We start from the raw sequence: 20,873 nt of genomic DNA, 5'->3' as shown, positions 1-20,873 counted from the left end.
AGCCCCGCGGTGTGGCCGCGGCCGAGCCTGGCGCGTCCCGGGATCGCCGTCCCGCGCGCTCTGACGGGAACCCGGCGCCCTCCGGCCGCGCGCCGCCCCGCCGCCCCTTCCTTCCCCCGCCCGGGTCCGGCCGAGCGGAGGCTGACGCGCGTCGCCTGGCTTCGGGGGAGCTGCGGGCCGGGCTGCGCCGCCGCGTGAGTGGGATGCTGATGCCTCGGCGCCGGGGCTCGGCTGCCACGGCGACCCCTTAGCTGTTGGTTTTCCCTCACAGCGGGAGGCTGGGTGTTTGTTTGTTTTTACAAAAATCGTATCGCCCCCTGCAAGGAATCGATAAAGGTGATGAAAACTCCAAACTAAAATATCGAAATGGCCACAGAATTCGACTTACTGAAAGACCAAAGTAAGCGCCCTATATTCCCTGATGGAAAATTTCATCTGCAAGGTGCAGTGTCGCTGTCGTTGACCTACTGACAGGTTTTGATAGTGGTTGGGTCCCAGCGTGGAAATATGTGAAAACTTAAGAGAAGTCCGCTTCACAAAATGCTCGGTGATGTCCATGAGATTATGTATGTACTTAGCGGAGCAGAACCGCTGGTGAATACTCGTAGATTCCTTAAGCGTGCTTAGGAGTCGGCTAGACACGAAATAGGTTTGTTATGCTTCCCTGGGGCTCGGAGAAACTCGAGGGCTGAGGAGCCAGGAGGAGTTTCCAAGTCTGCAGTTAGGGACCCGCAGGCACTGCTCTGGTCGTTAGTGTTAAAGATGTTTGTCGAGCTACTGTTTTATTACGTGCCAGGTGCTATACAAACATAGCTGATGTAAGGATGGAGATATTCTTGTTCCCCAAGCATGTCATTGGCGGAGGGAGATAAATAAATCCCATAAATACACTGACGCAGCAACAGCTGCTGACTCGTTTGCCTCAGTTACCGAGTAGAGTTGTTGGAATTATTGTGTAAACATTGAGATATACAGGAGAATAGCATCTGACACATGGTGCTAAACAAACATTGACTTATGTAGTTATTAAATCATGGCCAGAGGAGATACCATTTAGACAGAAACTTGACTTAGCAGTATGTGTTTTTACTGGTCATAGAGTGGTTTAGGTATCCCAAGTATTTGCAGCATTGGAGGGACTGGGAGTATGCTTTGTTTAAAGACAGCAAGGCTGCCTTGAACAGGATATAGAGGTTTATAGAGGAGTACAGGTCAGTTAGCTACAGTCATCGTAGGTAAGAAGTGACCTAAGGAGGATGCAGAGATTGAAGGCTGAGAGGTTTGGAAAAAAGGAGAGAGCAACTCCCGTTCTTGACTTGAGCAACAGGGAAGCTTGGGGAAACAGGCACCGCGTTGGAAGTATAGACCAGAGGTTAAGGACAGGATCTCTAAATTTGTTTCTGTATATTGCCTAGCTCTCACACTTCTTAAGTTTGATCTTGGGCAAAATTCTTAGGTCCCTGTGCCTCTGGTTTTGTTTTTGTTGTTTTTCCCTTAGGAGTGTAAGAACACCCTAACTCTATGGAGTTGTGAGACTTAATTGGGACAATACAAATGAAGCCCTTAGCTTGGTAACTAGTACATGTTTAATGCCCCATGCTCACTCGCTCCCACTCTCTCCTGTCTGTCTGTCTGTCTGTCTGTCTGTGTGTATCTCTCTCTGCCTGTCTGCCTGTCTATCTGTCTCTCCTCCCTGACACGCACACACTAAAATCACGACACTACAATGATGTTATTTCTTAGGTTTGAAGTGGGAAACATTTCACATCTATAAAGATGAATTAACTGGCCACAATCTGATGTGACACAGGAATTGTATGAGTGAATTTGCATGATGGAGGGATATCTAAATTTTAGAAGAATAAAGCAACCGTAATTCTTAGATAAAATTGAGTTCCAAGTGCTAGCAAACCCTAAGCAAGACATTTTATTTTTAATTGAAAACTGAATGGTAGTTCAGTAAAAGACCAGTAGAGCGGAAGAAGAAATTCTCAAACAAGCAGCAAAGCCTTCGTGAAATTTATATATTGAGGAAAAGGGAGCATGGAATTGTAAGGTGTGTGAAGAGATGAAAACCTCCATTGCCAGTTAAAGATGTGGGTTGTCCTAATCACCACACCATCTCACTACCTGCCGAGACACAAATGAATGTTGTCCATCCTTCCATCTGCCTCTGTGCTCTCTACATTAACTTCTGTCAGTCTTACTTACTTCTCACTGCTTCCATTTGGTTTTGTTTGTTTTGTTTTGAGAAGATCTGGCTTTTAGTTCTCTGTGTAGCCCAGGTTGGCCTCAAACAAAATACAACAAATCTTTAATTTTTTTCAAATCCATAAGATTATATCTTTATGTCTTCAGGGTACAAAAAAATGATACATTAATAAAATGAAGTATTACATGATGCCACCAATGTCTCCAAAATTTACAAAAGCAACTGGTTAGTACATATGCATATTTATGTGCATTTGTTTACTTATACACAAGAGAAAACAAACAAGCCAAGTGCATCATTGAAAAGTGAAAAATTATTGTAATAAAATTCAGGTTGAGAAATGGCTAGAGCCTCTAAAAACTTATCCCTCCTTTTTCCTCAATGATAGTGAAAGATAACCACTGTCTCTTTTTTCACTTTTTTCTTGATTAAGACATTTTTTATTCATGTTACATACCAACCACAGATCCCTTTCTTCCCTCCTCCTGTTAGCACCTCCAGTCTTCCCCTCCAACTCACCCCCTATTCCCCCCCCCCCCAAATATAAGGGCTTCCATGGGGAGTCAACAAAGCCTGGGACATTCAGTTGAGGCAGGTCCAAGCCCCTCCCCCCTGCATCAAGGCTGTGCAAGATAGGTAATAGGCTCCAAAAAGCCTGATCCCACTGCCAGGGGCCCCTTAAACAGACAAGGCTACACAACTGTCTTGCCTGAAGAGGGGGCCTAGTCCAGTCCCATGCAGGTTCCACAGCTGTTGGTCTAAAGTTCATGAATTCCCACTAGTTTGGTTTGGTTGTCTCTGTAGATTTCCCCATCATGGTCTTGACCCTCCTTGCTCATATAATCCCTCCTCCCTGCTCAGCCTGGTGTGTGGCAGTGGATCTCTGCGTCTGCTTCCATCACTTACTGGATGAAGGTTCTATGATAACAGGATATTCACTAATCTGATTACATTTCAGTTCACCACCACAGGCCAGTTCAGGCACCCTCTCCACTATTACTAGGAGTCTTAGCTGGGTCATCCTTTAGATTCCTGAGAGTTTCCCCGGTACCAGGTTTCTCCCTAACCCGATAGTGGCTCTTTAATTTTATTTCTTAATTTGGTTTTTCTGTGTTTTAGTTTTAAAAAGTAAGATCATGAACCATGTATTCTTCATCATTCATGATATTTTTTAGTTTTTTGTTTGTTTGTTTTTCCCAGACAGAGTTTCTGTGTGTTGTTTTGGTGCCTGTCCTGGACCTTGCTCTGTAGACCAGGCTGGCCTTGAACTCACAGAGCTCTGCCTGGTTTTGCCTCCTGAGTACTGGGATTAAAGGCATGCACCACCACAGCTGGCATTCATGATATTTTTAAATTTATCTATATCATCACATATAGATAGAATTAGTTCATTTTAATTGCATACATACTTGGCAGTTTTTAATTAATCACACATCTATTATTTTGATGGACATCTGAGATAGTTCCAGCTAGTGGGTCACTAGGAATAATATTGGTACTTTTTTTTTTTTTTCATGATTCTTGTGCCCAGTTACATACATTTTGGTTGGTTATGTTGCCAAGAATTGTGTTTATATTTAATTTTAAAGTTTAGTGATTTTTAACTCCCATCAGCAATGTTTGGAAGTTCAGTTTGTTCTACATATTTCCCAGTTCTCTGTGTGGTTGCAGATGTGTGTGCTTGTGGAGGCCAGAGGATATCTCTAATGTCCTTCCTCAGGCTTTAAGTGTTGTTTTCCTTCTTTTTTGAGACAGATTCTCTGACTGAACTAGAACTTGCCAGATAGCCTAGGCAGATTGGTTAGGAGGCCCCAGGGATCTCCGTGTTCACCTCCCCAACACTGACATTACAAGGGTGCTTCACCAAGTCCTGCTTTTCTTATGTGGACTCTGAATTGAACTCAAGTCTCCAGCCTGAAAAGCAAGCACTTTACCAGTAGAGCCATTCCCCTGCTAGCCCCTGTTTTCACCAGTCTTGAATTTGAGTTTGTACTAGTTTTAATTTATGTTTTCCTGATGTGTACTGAGCTTGAGCTCCTTTTCTGTTATCTGAACTCCTCAGAATACTTTTTATATACTGATCTATTTTGTCTGTTTCTCAACTGATTAGACGTTCTTTATTTTAGATACATTATCTTTGACAATTATAGATCTTGGAAATGTCTTCTACTTATGCTTTTTGTTTTCATTTTTCTTAATATTCTTTTTTTGTTAAGTTCTTAATTATAATGTAGTCCAGTTTGTTGGTATTTTTTATTTTAAATGTTGCCTTACTTTCATATTTGCTCAGATATGACACCATGACCAAGGCAACTTACAGAAGAAACAGTTTATGTAGGTTTATGGTTTCAGACGGTTATAACTATCATGGTGAGGAACATGGTGGCAGGCAGGCAGCATGAGTCTAGAATAGTAGCTGAGAGTGCCCTAACTGGGAATGGCTGTGGCCTTTGAACCCTCAGAGCCTACCCCAGTGACACACCTCTAAAATGTGACACTTCCTAATCCTGTGAGCCTGTAGGGGCCATTTTCATTCAGACCACCATAAATGTTCATTTCTTTCTTTCTTTTCTTTTTTTTTTCTCTAGTTTAAAAAGTCTTTCTCCTAAGGTTATAGAAGTGTTTCTTGGTTCTTTTATACAAATTTATTATTATTTAAGTCTACAGTTCTCTTGGAATTGTTTTTTGTGAATGATATTAAATTCTTTTACCTCAGTTGTCTGTTTGACCTAGATCCATAAGCAAAAAGATAACCCATTCTCCATCTACTCCTGTCCCAGTTCTGGAGTATCTCTTTGATCCTACCTTATTAACATGTATGCATAAGTATGTATCATTATATTTATGCATTCTAAATACCTTTAATTGGGAAATTTTGTTTATTCTTTGCTATGGTTTGACTCTTAAATGCATCCCAAAGGCTGTGTGATCAAAGCTTAGTCTCATTTGATGATGCTATTGGGAGGCTGTAGGAGGAAGTCAGTGCCTGTGAATTTCCTTGAGAAAGATTTATTTTATCCCTAGCTCCTGGCTCTTTTCCTCTGCTTCCTGGCTGCCGTGGATAGCTCGGCTTCACTGCAGTCCCTGCTAGGATGTATGATGCTCTGTTTTAACTATAATAATGGAGCCAAGCAACTGAGCCAAAACCATAAGCCACAGTAAACTCTTTTTGGTTTTTTGAGGCAGGGTTTCTCTGTGTAGCTTTGCACCTTTCCTGGATCTCACTCTGTAGCCCAGGCTGGCCTCGAACTCACAGAGATCCGCCTGGCTCTGCCTCCCGAGTGCTGGGATCAAAGGCATGTGCCACCACTGCCCAGCCACAGTAAACTCTTCCTCATGTTATTTTCCTGGGGATTTTATCACAGGGACGGAACATTTTCTCTTATCACTGCCGTGCTCTGTAAATTATATAACCTTATGCATGCTGCTGTCGGAGAGCCTGATCCTCTTGTTCTTTTGTAAAATTGTCTTAGTTCTTTTTCTATTTCCTTTCAGAATTGGCTTTCAGTTCCTATGACAATATTTTTAAATATTGATTGGAATATCATTGGGTATGTAGACCAGTTTGGGGAAACTAGCTTTAGGAGACAGACTTCATACTGTGAATTCTCTCTTTACTTCTTTAGCGCTTTAATTTCTACTGAGTAATTTATCAAATACAAAATTTTTATAGGAATTTTATACTCCTTTTGTGAAATTTATTTTTGGGTTTTTTTGTTTTTGTTTTTGTTTTTGTTTTTTTCTCAGAGCTGAGGACCGAACCCAGGACCTTGCACTTGTTAGGCAAGCGCTCTACCACTGAGCTAAATCCCCAACCCCGTGAAATTTATTTTTGATGATACTAGAAATGACTGTCTTTTGTTATTTAAAATTTGAGGTGTCAGTATATACAAATGTGATCAATTTTGCATTTTGGCCTTGTAACTAACAACATTATTAAATTTACTTCCTGATTTTAAGACTGTGTTTTTTGGAGTAGTTAACACACAAGAGTTTTTTCTTTCATTGAACCATCACACCTCTCAGCTATTTAACTGTTTCAGTGTTGCATTAATTAACCTGGACTTCCACTAGAGTGTTAAATAAATGTCATGAGAATTTATTTTTGTGTTAGCCCTAAGGGAAAGGCTTTCAACATTTTTTCCCCTCAGGTGTGATGTTTGAAGTGTAGTTTTTTGGCTTTGAGCGTGTGTGTGTGTGTGTGTGTGTGTGTGTGTGTGTGTGTGTGTATAGATGTGTAAGCATCCATTTTATTAAGGTCCTTCTAGTCTTCTTTACAATAAATTTATTTTGGATTTCATCAAATGTTTGTTAAAAGTAAAATAGTAAATGATTATATTTTTAGTCCTCTTATTTGTGAGTTTATTTACCAGGTTTATTTCTATTGCTTCCTTCATGTGCCTTTTTTGAATTTATTTTGGTGTTCTTTTTCTAACCTTTTGTAATAGATTTGTTTCTTTAAGCCTGTTTGTTTGTTTGTTTTCTAATACAGATTGAGCATACCTGTTATTAGAAAATCCAGATTCCAGAATGCTCTAAAATCTGGAACCTTTGAGTGCTAATATGATAACAGATTTTTGTGGTAGTTTGGATTTGGGGTTTCCAGATTAGAAGTGTTCAACAGATAAAGTCTAATCAAATATTTTTAAAATATGAAACAATTCCTAAACCTGAAGAACAAAGGCTATTCAATTTAATTCTAAATCAAAGATATAGAACTTTTCTACTATTAAGTTATGATTCATCACATTTAGACTATTTGTTTAATTCAGAATACATATTTTTGTAATTCTTCCCTGAGACCCAAAGGTTATGATAAAAGCAGGTTTTTGTTTTTGTTTTTTAACTTTCATATATCTGGAGGCTCTCCCTATTGACTTCTTTTTTCTACTTTCGGTAGTGAATCTTGCTAGTTTTTTGTTTTGTTTTGTTTGTTTGTTTGTTTGTTTTTGTTTCTCGAGACCGGGTTTCTCTGTGTAGCTTTGCACCTTTCCTGTAACTCACTTGGTAGCCCAGACTGGCTTTGAACTCACAGAGATCCGCCTGGCTCTGCCTCCCGAGTGCTGGGATCAAAGGCATACACCACCACCACCCAGCGTAGCTAGTATTCTTTTTTAAAAAAATATATTTATTTATTAAAATTTTTTTCATTTTACATACCAACCCCAGTCCCCCCTCCCTCTCCTTCTCCTGCCTCCTCACCTCCCTCCCATTCTACCCCCATCCACTCCTCAGAGTGGGTAAGGCCTCCCATGGTAGTCAACAAAGTCTGGCATACCAAGTTGAAGGAGAGCCTAGCCCCTCCCCATTGTATCAAGGCTGAGCAAGGTATGCCACCACAGGGAATGAGCTCCAAAAAGCCAGTTCATGCACTTGGGATAAGTCCTGGCCCTGCTGCAAGGGACCCCACAAACAGATCAAGCCACACAACTGTCACTCACATTCGGCAGGCCTAGTTCGGTCCCATGCAGGTTCCCTAGCTGTCAGTCCAGAGTCAGTGAGCTCCGTCTAGCACCTGTCAGCTGTCTCTGTGGGTTTTCCCCATCATGATCTTGACTCTCCTCCTCCTCCTCCTCCTCCTCCTCCTCCTCCTCCTCCTCCTCCTCCTTTTCTTTTCTTTATTTCTTTTTCTTTTTTTGAATGCCAAATGCCATTTATTGAAGTAGGGAGGAGGTCTTAAATACAGGCTTACAGCACAATGGGAGAACCCCGGAGGGCAGAGGTTCGCTTCTGATGTTTTTTGTTGTTGTTCTTGTTTTTTTATCAGATAACATGAAGGGTTTTTTCCCCATTTCTTTGAAAGTTATTGAGCTTTGCTCTGTTGCATGTAAATCTTGAAAGATTGTGTATTGTTGGGTAGTATCTTATTATGTTCTTTTTTATTTCTTTATTTTTACATTTTTAATTAAAAAATTATATATGGGTGGCTTGCCTGCATGACCATCTATGCATCACATGCATGTATTGCTGGTGGAGACCAAAAGAGTGTTGGATTCCCTGAGACTGCTGTTGCAGATAGTTGTGAGCTGCCATGTGAGTGCTGGGAACTGAATTCAGATTCTCTAGAACAAGCTAGTGTTGTAATTGCTGAGTGATTTCTCTAGCCCCTCTTAAAATTTTCATTTATTTATGCAGGTGCCTGGCATGCACAGAGGATGTGTGCATGTCTTTCTGTGTGTAAGTGTGTGTGTGTGTGTGTGTGTGTGTGCGTGTGTGCAGAATGCATACAGAAGCCAGAGTATAACATGATGGAGTGGCTCTGTCTTACCCTGTTGGTTCTAAAGGTTGAACTCATGTAGTCTGGCTTGGTGATAGGTACCTTTATCTCCTGAGCCATCTTGCTTTCCCTGTTTCTTTCCTGATGTGAACACAAATATAGCATATTAGTAAGAACTCTCAGCTTTATTCTGGGCCATCTTTTTCATGATCTCATGACGTTCCCGTTGAAATTGGATTCTGTGTCCTACAATTTCTCTTCAGTATAGTATGGATAATCTTTCCAACTGACTTTAAATGTCCACATCTAGGTGTGGTGGTGGCTCATGCCTGTAGTCCTAGCATCCAGAAGGCAAAGACAGGAAGATTCCAATAAGTTAGGCCAGCCTGGGCTATATATGAGTTCTAGATTAGCCCGAGTGAAGCCCTATCTTCAAATAAGAAAGAAAGGAAGTAAAGAAGAAAGAATATGATTCGTATCTTCGTAATCTTTTTTAATAGAAGTGGGAACAAAAAACAGTGGAGAATATCTTTCCACTTCTGCCTGAAAAGACTTATAATTCGAACTTATGAAAGAAAGGATTATTAGTTCTTTGTAGCTGTTCTATATTCCATTTGGGAGTCATTATTTGGTTTATGAATATTAAAAAGACCTAATTTTACATTCTGAAATGATGTGCTGAAATTGATGATTCATCTTATGAAAAGCAATCTTAGAGACTAGAAATCTTTCATTGGATACATCAGATAGTAGCTGCTATTTGTCTAGTTTTGTAAAATAGACTTATTGAAATTTTTTTTTCAGATGATAAGCTAAATGATATTCTTAGACAGCATCATATTGAACATATTTTCAAAGATCCAACTATGCAGGTATGTGGAATAATTTATAACAAACTAGATTAAAATTTGGTTGTAAATATATTCTACATCCTTATGAATTATTGATTACAGTCAATACAGATCTTCAATATGAATTCTACTTAGAATTATTCACATTTGAAGTTGCCTATAATCTTTGAAATTTTGCTTATAGCTTTGATTCTTGTAAGGGAAAATTTGATCTTGCTAACTGAAAGTAAGTTCTTTGTCCATAGAAATTGCTTAATTTTTTTTCTACCTGTGGAGCTAATGTTATATATGTTAAAGTAGCTGAGGTCTGAAATGGAAATTCATTCAAGCTCTGAAACATACTAAAGTGATTTCTCAAAATGTGGCTAGTTGTATAACTATTTCAGTTGTGGCAAATTATGGTATTATTGAAAAAGCTGGGAATGTTGGTTAAGTGTCCTACATGTGTAAGGCCCTGAGTTTAATCTCCTCAATTAAAAAACCCAGAAATTATAACTGAAACAAACTAACACAGATAATAATAATATATGCATTGATTTTTAATGTTTATTTCCTGAGGTGCTACTTTTTTACTTTAATTTGAAATTTTATCAACAAGGTAAACTTAATCTGGTAAATATATTATAGCGTGGGTCTGAAAGCTTGTTTAAGCAGTAACAGCAGTAAAAGACAGATTTTTTGAAGCTCCAGAAGCTCTCTGGATGCTATTGCAGCACATCTGCTGGAAGCTATAGGTGCTTGATCATGGACGTGTTTTTACTAGTGACACAGCCATGGATGCAAGACAACCATCAGAGGTTTCTGTGTTATGCATTGTGATCTTAATGATTGGAAACCTCAAGGTAGCAAACAAGTCAGGGACACATCTTCCCTTACTGTTACAAACTACACCTGCTTTAATTCTTAGCAGGTGTAGGTTCTTTTCTACATGTGCAGTTTTTATAATCATATAAGAAATCTTGATTCCTCTTCTTAATCTTCATGGCAGAATATTTCTGTCTCCCAACTCCTGTGTACTCTTCCATATCTCCCAGACTTCCATTACACATGTCTTGATTTTCCCTGTGTACTTTGCAGTGGTGAGAGAAGAGGTGATGTGGTAACATAAAATGGGGGTTGAGCTCCTTTCTAGCAGTGATGTCGAAATCTTTACCATGTGTAGTTCATCCCTTGGAGATTTGTTATCCTTGTACAGCTAAAAAGCATAGAGAAAAGTCGAACACAGTCTGCAGATTCAGCCCTGGAGCCAGAAGTGGAGTGGTGAGGGTAGAGGGGCTGGGGCAAAAGCAAAAAGTATTCAGGAAGTCCTAATGACAAACTGGCAGTCCTAGCCACAGGTGAAACCCACAGTTCTTGAAAACTGTAAGTCCTCTTGTGTGGTAGCCTAGCGCTGGAAAAGAGAGCGGTTGCAGTGCTCCTAATATCAAAGAGCACTCGATAGGTGCTACCTTGAGAAGAGACTGTTGTTTGAAATTGAGTGTTCTAGAGGTGCAAAAATAAGGAGCAGTCATAAGTTGTGAAGCTTGTGGCCATAAGGCCAGGTAGAAGATAGGCAGGAGAAGTAGCAGGGGCTGGGACATGGGGAGCAATAGATACAGATGTGCTAAGAAGTTTAAGGAGCACAGATCTCAGGCTGTGGAGGGCATAGTGGATGATAGCCCCAGCCCCTGGCAAGGAGCCAGTCTGTTTCCAGTGGATTACAGAACTCGTGGACCTCAGATTACTTGGCCTCTGGAGTTGTCTGACTGCTGCCTCTGGCTTGCTACCAGCAGTACTGAGAGCCTTGAACTCAGGTTCAGCAGTTTATTCTGCTGCCTCAGCTTCCTCTGCCCACACTGCTTTACTGCTGAGCAGGTGTGAGAGCCAGAGAGTGCTGTGTTCCTTCTAGTCTCCCTCTCCAGTGTGAAACTTAGTGGGCTTGAGTTTTGCCAGCTCTCTATGGTCACCCATCCCCCATTTGGATACTTTTTGGTGCACAAACTTTGGAGACTCTGGAGTTCAAAGCAATCTGTATAGTAGGTAATAAGCAAAAGGACAGAATGAGAATTTTATACCATCATCTTTCTATAGTACATAGATTTTTTTATAACCATCCATAGACAATATTAAGTCTCTTTTTAGGAGTCCAAGAATTCAATAGAGAAGTTACAGCACACTGTAAGACAAAGTAAAACTAAATGCAATGAAATTGGAGATTAGCGGCATCTATGATAGTAAAAACTATTTCACCTTACCACATTAGCTCTCCCTCAGGGCAGCCTATGATTCCTCCTGTGGGTGAGAGAATGTAGTGAGTGGTCTTAGTGAGCAACAGGAACATACCAATAGGGACCTCAGTAATTTTAGAAAAAGGATCTGTGTAACAAAAGGTTACAATATAAAAAGACAAACCAAAAATTTTAGAGGTAAAAACTACAATTCATAAAATTTTTAAAATGTAATAGATCCTCAACATCAGACTTGAAAAGAAGTAATCTGTAGACTTGAAAACATCTGCATTTATCTTTCAGAGGAATAGAAAATAATAAAGAAAACATTTATGGGACACAACCAAGAAAAATAATATGCAAATTTCTTCAAGTGTCAGGAGGAGGAGAGAAAGAATTGCAAAAGTTATTTAAAGAAATAATGAAAACTTAATAAAACTCTTGAGATAAATCTAGACATCCAGGATCATAGGTTCCCAAAATAGGTTCAACCCCAAAGTAGCTTATCTAAGACATATTGTAATTGAGTATTCAGAAATTTTGTATTCGGAGAATTTTGAAAACAGCAGCACTAGACAGTGGCTCACTATATATAAATTAAACTTCCTAAGGTTGTCAGTAAATTCTTTAGCAGAAACCTCACAACCAGGTAGAGTGAGGTGCTTTATTTCAAGTGCAGAACAAAACTGTCAACCAAGAATTTACCTGTCAAAACTGTCCATTAGAAATAAAAGAGATCAAAAATAGCTGAGAGACTTCATAACCCTCAATCTGCAACAAATTATAAAGACAGTTTTGATTAAGCTGAAATAAAATAGCACTGATTGCTATCATGTTAACTATGAAAGTGAAGCTTACCTACAAGAATATTCTGTTATTGACACTGTGCTATTTAGGTCACTTTAATTCTTGTATAGAACTTAAAAGGCAGAAATGCTACAAGCAGCTTTAACTACAATTATTTCCTGAAGAATATACATAAAACCAATAGTTTGTAAGTTGGAAACTTTAATTGTATGGGAGAGAATAACAATATAAAGTTTTTGTATGTCATTCCAAAATTTCAGTTATAAACATCTTCCTCTATTACAAGTTTGAGATGTTTATGTATGCTTCATGCTCAATACAAAGCCAAAGCACTTAGATACACAAGTGATAGAGAAGAGAATCAAAACATGCTATTTTTAGAACCCATCAATCACAGTAAAGAAAGCAAAGGAGGGTGAGAACAAAGGAACTTTTTCTTTCTAGAACTTAGTGTATTCTCTAATTTGTCCTAACATTTATTGTATTATGTGGTGTTTTCTAGGTAAATGACTAAACTATCTGTACATAACAATAGTGTCGCATGTTGTTCTGCCTTTAAATCTTCCTTACAACCGTGTTGACCAGAACTTTTAACAGTGATAGTAAGCAGCCTTGCATTGTTACTGAACTAAGCGTCCCTTGTTCACCACAAATAATGATGACTGTTGATGGCTGGTAGATATTTCATCAAAGAGAAAATTCTTTATAGTTGTAGTTGGCCAGTTTTTATCGTGTATTGTTAAATTTACCAAATGCAAACCAGTGTTTTTCTTTTCTCCCTTTTTTGGAAAAAATTTAATGACATTTAGTTTTAAGCCTGTTTCAATTTTAGCTAGAGTAATATGAGAAAACATTTTTAAAAACCTATTTTCTGTTACAGAACAGCATGTCCAAAGGAGGCAGAGGTGACGTACTAGTAAACTCAATAGATGACCAAAGGTGAAGTATTATCAGATACATATTATTTTTTAAAATGCTTGATCATTGAAAGAGTTCCTTTAGTTTAGGGATGTTTATTTTATGGTCCACTGTAATGAAGCATTAATGACCCGCTATTGTTCATAAAAATATTGGTGGAGTCTGTAAAAGCGGACTATAGTGGAGGATGATCTTGCCTGCCTCCCAGGATATTTGGTAATATCTGGGGCATCTTTGATTTGTTTACAAGTGGAAAGTGAGACTTTCCTGGGTGGAAGCCAGAGAAGCTGTTTGTCATCCCCTTCAGTGCTCAAGCCCTCTCTCCTCCTGCCCCTTCCATACAATCAAGGAGGTTTCAGGCCAAAATATTACTTTTTTAAGGGTTTAATAAAAAAGCAAACTATTGGTTCCTACTAAACACAAATTTTTATTTTGGGATTTGTTTTACTTGTTAGATACTTAAAGTAAATGGAACTGAATACACCATCTTTTAATTCTGTATTTTCCTGTAGTTCTTTACCTCCCCTTATTGCTGAGTATGAGAAACATCTGGAAGAGCTAAGCAGACAGCTGACCTATTACCAGGTATATAAAGTCATAATCGCTAAGCTTTTGAATGGTTTTACTATGAGAAGAAAATATGAAAGTCTCATTCATCTGTAAATGTTATGTTTGGAAATTAGCTTCAGTTTTCTTTTAAATCCAGTATTCCATTGTCCTTGCTCTCTGGCAGAGGCGTCTCTTAGAAGCCTGGAGCTGTGTCATAATTGCATTGTTATTTGCTTGTGTGTCTGTGCTCAGAACAGTCTCATAGCCTTTCACACCTTACCCTTATCCTACCCGTATTTGTCACCATTTGCAGAATGGTTTCCCCACTTTCAGATCTATTTCTGTCGGATGCCTTTATGTTATGTCTTTTAGATAAGATTGCTAACCCACTTCCAATATAGGCTTCAGTTCTAGTAGATTTTTTTTCTATTACTAGTGGAAGTTTATCTCAAGAATAATGGAAATAAACTTGGGAAGTTGTCTATAGGAAGATCTGTCTTAGGACTTCTGAGATAAGGTCATGTAAAGCAAAATATAATATAGCCTTGATATTTCAGTTACCCACATTTCATTTCTTTGAATTGAAATAAATGTATTTTACCTTTCCTCCCAAATTTTTTGATGCCAGGATAACAGTATAAGTATTTTATTTTTTAAAGACTTTCTTTTTAAAATTAGCTTACAAAGTAATAGGTTTCCATGTGGGCTTTTCCTCCATACTTCGTCTTTATTGACCCTCCAGCTCCCTCCATGAGTACTTGCACTTTTCCTGAACTCCCTCTCCCACCTCCCTCTGCCCTACTTCTGTTGTTGGTCCCCGCTGTCTTCTCTGAAGGTGCTGCTGCTGCTGCTGCTGCTGCTGCTTCCTTCTAGAATGTATAAAGAATTGTAAAAATTAAACACGAAAAACAAAGCTGCCAATCAAATAACAGACATTTCACAAACGACAAATACAAATGGCAGATAAATATTTAGAAGTATTTCTTAATCAGAACGTCTGTGTCTCAGGCTAAGCCCACCAGCTGACAATGGCTGCTCTTTGTTAGAGCTTGAATATACTAATGATTGTATTTGGCTTAGATACCAAACCCTGAATCAATTCACTAATGGTAAAGAAAGCAGGGTTAATTTGATGCAAATGTGAGAAAACATAATGACTTCGTATAAAAATAATCCCTGGAGACTGATTTTTTTCAGAGTGCTGCTGTGGGAATGGCAGATGCTAAGCCGATTGTCTTTTCTCTTACTGCATGGACAGGAAGATTTTCTGTGCTGTGCTTTAAAGTGTAGCACACAGTAAGCTTTGAAGGCTTTCCATCTCTCTTACAAAATACCTGAGAAAAATCAGCTTAAAGGAGGGAAGGTGGACTTTGGCAAATGGTTTCAATCCAGGATACCTGGCTCTGTTACTTTGGTCTGAGAAGGGACAGAATATCATGGTAGCTGGAGAACATGATGAGGGGCTGCTCACTTCATGGTGCCTAGGAAGCAGAGAGAAGAAAGAGGGGTGCAATGACAAAATGTCTTTGAAGGCATAACCCTGGTGACCTGTGTGTTCAAACTAAGCAGTGTCTCTGAATTGTCCATTAAGCTATGGATTAATTTGTTGATGAAGTCAGGTTCCCACCTCTGAACATAAGCTTTCAAAATATAAGTCCATACAAAATAAAATTGCATTGTATTTTCAACTTTAGTATAGGCATTTGAGTATCAGGTAAATCCCAGGGCTGATGGGAACAAGAGAGTTAGAGCTAAATTGTTTTTTCACATTTAATTAATAGATTGGTATATATCTTTACTAAGAAAACATAATTCTTCCAACTCTTTTTTTAAAGATTTATTTATTTATTTATTTATTTATTTATTTATTTATTTATTTATTATGTACACAGAAGAAGGTGCCAGATCCCATTTCAGATGGTTGTGAGCCACCATGTGGGTGCTGGGAATTGAACTCAGGACCTTTGAAAGAGCAGTTGGCACTCTTAACCTCTGAGCCATCTCTCCAGCCTCTGCTTCCAACTCTTGAGAGTAAAGTCAGATATTTTCTTTTTCTTTTTTCTTTCTTTCTTTTCTTTTCTTTCTTTTTTTTTTTTTTTTTGTTGTTGTTGTTGTTGTTTTTCAAGACAGGGTTTCTCTGTGTAGCTTTGCACCTTTCCTGGAACTCACTCGGTAGCCCAGGCTGGCCTCGAACTCACAGAGATCCACCTGGCTCTGCCTCTCGAGTGCAATATTTTGTTTACAAAAAGACTTAAGTAGACTTTTCACTTCCAAGTTTATTCCTTTGTAAACTTATAAAGTAAGTGAACAACAATGTCTTTTTTCTTTTAGCTGGGGAAGTAAAGAACAACAAAAGTCCTTTTTGTGTAAATGGTGTTTTGCTTTTAGTTTTAGAACTACCAAATCTAAGGTTGCTACTGAATTCACTCTCTGAATTGCTATGATGATATATATCTTATACCTCTGATTCCTGAGTCTCTTTAATGAGCTGTTTTCTGAAGTGCTTGACTTAAGTTTCTCATTTGGTGTTCTTACCACCTATGGGTGATTACTGACTTTGGTATAGGAGGAAGCTACACAAGAAAGCTGAAGAGGCTTCAGTGAACATGATAGTGCTATATTTTTAGAGAGGAAAAAAAAGGATGTTGATATCTACTTCTAAGATAGCATATTTATGCTCACATAGATATAATTAATAAGTAGAGCTAGTTTTAAGAATTACAGATGTACTTGGGCATAGTGGCAAGTGTCTTTAGTCCCAGCACTCAATAGACAGAGGCAGGTGGATTTCTGTGAGTTTGAGGCCAGCCTTAGTGACATATAGAGAGTTTCAGGACAGCCAGGACTATATATACAGACTCTCAAAATAAATAAATAAATAAATATATAAACAAACAAACAGACAGACAAAATCTAGCACATTGAAAGAGAAAAGAATTACAGACACGACCAAGAAGTAGGAAAAGCATGCTGTAATTCTATGTATAAATTCTATGTATAGCCACCCCCCAAAAAAAGTATAATAGGAAAATTTTGATGATATAAGAAGTACTATGTAGATTTTCTTTCCTTACAAATAATTGTTTTCAAATATTTTATAGTAAAGTTCTTAATGTGACTTATGCAATATGTATATATATATTTTTTTCTATATAATCATTTACAGTATTAGATACTTTTCAGGTTAGAGTATTTTTGCAAATGTGATCAATATTCACTTATCTGGTAGTGCATTAATTCATTTTAATTTAAATGATATTCTGGCCTAGCTGGAACTTGGGGAAAAATTCAACTTTGATGCCAAGTTCATATTAAAAGGTGGTTAGTGATTTCTTAAGCCATGCTGCTTTGAGCCTCTCTGAGCAGGAGAGAGACAGACTTGGAGAGCTGCCTGTTCATACATCTCTTGCCAGGTCTGCTCCAGCCTTGGCTCATCTCCTTCACCCTTGCGTGTACAATTAGGAATGATGGATGTATTTTGAGCTGAGTATACCTTTGTGTTTCCATGACTAGCTCTTTTTGAAAACTGACCCCTTATTTTGCCATTTTTCTTTTATTAAATTCCCTATCCTTTTCCCTTTGAAATATTAATAATCTCTATATTATCTCAGAGAAAATCAGTGAAACTTTCATTCTCATTGCAGTATGGAGTGTAATCTTCATTGCATTTTAGTTAGTGGGTTTTAAAGTCATCTAGCCTGTAAAATATGTCAGTGACCATGTTTGTTTACCATAGCAACCTTGTTTAGAACAGAATTCAGATAATTGCTAAGGATGGTGAGGTAGAGAGTGAATAGTTGCTAAAGAAGACCTTAATTTTCTCTTTCGGCATTCCCATTTTACCTCTTGAAGTAGGAGAGAACCTACATACTGATATGGGCTTCCCCTAAATAGATAAATTAATTAAAATATATTGTAGCTGGAAGTTTCTCTGGTCCCACCCAGCCCCCTGGGTCCTGACAAATCTCTCCACCCACAGTCCTACAGCCACTTATAAAGTAATCAGAGGCTTATAGTAATTACAGACTGTATGGTCTATGGCTTCAGCTTCTTGCCAGCTAGCTCTTTCATCTTAAATTAACCCATTTTTGTTTGTTTGTTTGTTTTATTTTCGGAGACAGGGTTTCTCTATGTAATGGCTCTGGTTGTCTTGGAACTCACTTTGTAGACCAGGCTTGCCTCCAATTCACAGATGTTTACCTGCCTCTGTCTCCTGAGTGCTGGTATTAAAGGCCATATGCAATTCAACTGGTATTTTTATTATACTGAAGTATATCTTCTTTTGTTTCCCTGGATATATATTTTAAATATTTCTCAATTATTGCATAAAATGTTTTTATTTATTTATAATCTATTCAAAATGATTTTTTTTTTAAAGCTGAGGATCGATCCCAGGGCCTTGCACTTGCTAGGCAAGTGCTCTACCACTGAGATAAATCCCCAACCCTAAAACGAATGTTTTATTATGTTTGGTACATTGTTAAACTATCTACATGTGATAATACTTGTTAAATGTCATGAATAAATTTTATCTGTGAATATCAAAAAGTCTGTCTGGTTTGCATGTAAATTGAGTACTAAATGGAGATCTAAATTGTCTGGAGAATGTATTACTACACTGTGTTTCATTCTTGTAGAAACACATGGGTGAGATGAAACTACAACTTGAAACTGTCATCACTGAAAATGAAAGGTAACTCAGCCAGTTGGCCTTTTGTTGCTTTAGGTAACTTTTATTTTTGTTCTTTGATACATAGAGTAAGTACAGTGGTTTAGAGTGCAGACTCCTGGGCTTGAAGTTCTGTTGACTATTGGCTTCATTAACTGTGACTTTAAACAAGTTATTTGACTCCTTTCTCTTGTAACTTTCTTGCCAATAAATTGCAACAGATTCATATGTTTTTTAATACACACACACACACACACACACACACACACACACACACACACCCCTACTGAGTCCATTTAGAGTTGTTCTCATGTGTATTTTTAGGGTTGACCACATGGCATTGGCTAACTACTAATTTTGCCTCTCTCAGTAGTCCTTAATTATTAGCCTATAGTTCTTCCTCTAAGGGTGAAGCCTTGTAAGATTTTTCCCTATTCATATCGTCATGTCAACTGGTGTCATTGTTCAGATCTTTCTCTAGGTTACCGTGTTATTGAGACTTCATGAGTGTAGCTTCCCTGACCTATATAGAAGACACAGTCTTTTAGCAGGTGTCCTGGTCCTTTGGCTCTTAAATCTTTCTGCTTCATCTTCCTTTGTGTTCCTTAGTCTCAGATGTATGGGTAGTGTTGTAGAACATAGCTGGGTACCTCACAGTCAGTTTTCTGCATTTTGACCAATTGTAGCTTTCTATAGTAATCTCTATCTGCTGCAAAGAGAAACTTTCATGAGAGCTGAGATCTACATTTATCTGTGGCTGAAATGATGAGTATTTAGAATGCAGTTAGAGATTAGACTGTTTTAGGAAAGTGGCAGTAATGGATTCTCTAGGTTTCCTGGCCTCACCGGTCTTGATAGTTGACTAGGTTTGTAGTACTGTGGCTGAATCTTTACTCCTATAGAGCATGTTCTACATCCAATTAGATATCTTTTGGTTACTCACAAGATAGAAGTGCTACTATTTACCCTTAGGCATAGGTTACACTGGTCATTGTTGTGTTTTATAGGTACTACAGCTGGATAGGACTATTAATTCCCCTCTCTTGGTAGCTTACATATCACCTCCCAGTACTCCAGTTCAGTTCTAGCTCAACTACTTCATGTCAGGTGTCCAAAATGTGTATTGTTTTCAGTAATAGATACTTAGCTCCAAATTCTGGGAAACAACTAAAGGACAACACCAATAGCCTATGTTGTTGTGATGAGGTGTCCTTTGAACTCCTGACCAAGGCCTCAAAAGGAAGATTCTCATGCTTGATACTGAGGTTTTTGTTGAATAGACTATAAGAGAACATTTTTTTCATGGGCTGACTGTAAGAAATAAAATAATAAGCCGGCCACTTGTGGCGCACACTGTTAATCCCAGCACTTGGGAGGCAGAGCCAGGTGGACCTCTGTGGGTTCGAGGCCAGCCTGGTCTACAGAGTGAGATCCAGGACAGGCACCAAAACTACATGGAGAAACCCTGTCTTGAAAACGGAAAAAAAAAAAAAAAAAAAAAAAAAGAAAAGAAGTAAAGTAATAGCTTGAAATAGGGCACATAAATACTTTATAACTATTATAACACAATAAGGTAGTGTAAAAATATGTGTAGCAGGAAACATACTGATTAAATATAAACAAACAACAAACTTACAAGCTAAAATCCTTGCCAACTTTGGTGCCTCTACCCATGGTTCCCTCCTCACTACTGTCCTCATTACCTCTACTAAAAGTACACACTATGTTGAATTCTGCTTAGTAATGTATTGTATAGGTTTGCATTTTTAAATTATAAAAATCATATTCGGTATTTTGAGACTTAACTCTTTTCACTATCATGCATGGGTATAAAAATTTCAAGAGATGAAATTGCTGGGTTATAGGATTGTAATTTAATGTCAGTTTTTTAAATTATCATTCTTTTCATTATATTTGTGTTTTAATTTTACATATCAGCCATGGGTTCCCCTGTCCTCCCCCCTCCTGCCCCTGCCTTCCCCCCAACCCCTCCCCCCCATTCCCATCTCCTCCAGGGCCAAGACTCCCTTGGGGATTCAGCTCAACCTGGTGGATTCAGTACAGGCAGGTCCAGTCCTCTCCTTCCAGGCTGAGCAAAGTGTCCCCGCATATGCCCCAGGCTCCAAACAGCCAGCTCATGCACTAAGGACAGGTCCTGGTCCCACTGCCTGGGTGCCTCCCAAACAGTTCAAGCTATTCAATTGTCTCACTTATCCAGAGGGCCTGATCCAGTTGGGGGCTCCACAGCTTTTGGTTCATAGTTCATGTGTTTCCATTAGTTTGGCTATTTGTCCCTGTGATTTTCCAATCTTGGTCTCAACAATTCACACTCTTACAGTCCCTCCTCTTTCTCGACAATTGGACTCCTGGAGCTCCACCTGGGGCCTGGCCAAGGATCACTGCATCCACTTCCATCAGTTATTGGATGGGAGTTCCAGCACAA

The 20,873-nt window shown here is 38.6% G+C and overlaps 1 protein-coding gene across 1 annotated transcript in view; it reads left to right on the top strand.

The window, feature by feature from the left end:
- Positions 1-336: 336 nt before the first annotated feature.
- The window catches only part of Sclt1 (sodium channel and clathrin linker 1), a 115,914-nt gene continuing 95,377 nt past the window's right edge, over positions 337-20,873 (top strand). The window contains exons 1-5 of the mRNA XM_036190259.1: positions 337-400; positions 9,234-9,301; positions 13,175-13,233; positions 13,725-13,797; positions 18,399-18,454. Coding sequence (XP_036046152.1) covers positions 367-400; positions 9,234-9,301; positions 13,175-13,233; positions 13,725-13,797; positions 18,399-18,454 — 290 coding nt within the window. The 5' untranslated portion in view covers positions 337-366. The remainder of the gene's footprint in view (positions 401-9,233; positions 9,302-13,174; positions 13,234-13,724; positions 13,798-18,398; positions 18,455-20,873) is intronic.

This window comes from Onychomys torridus, chromosome 6 (genome assembly GCF_903995425.1).
Source record: "Onychomys torridus chromosome 6, mOncTor1.1, whole genome shotgun sequence".
NCBI lineage: Eukaryota > Metazoa > Chordata > Mammalia > Rodentia > Cricetidae > Onychomys > Onychomys torridus.
Note: the sequence above shows the minus strand (reverse complement) of the source record. Positions and strands in the feature narration are given on the sequence as shown.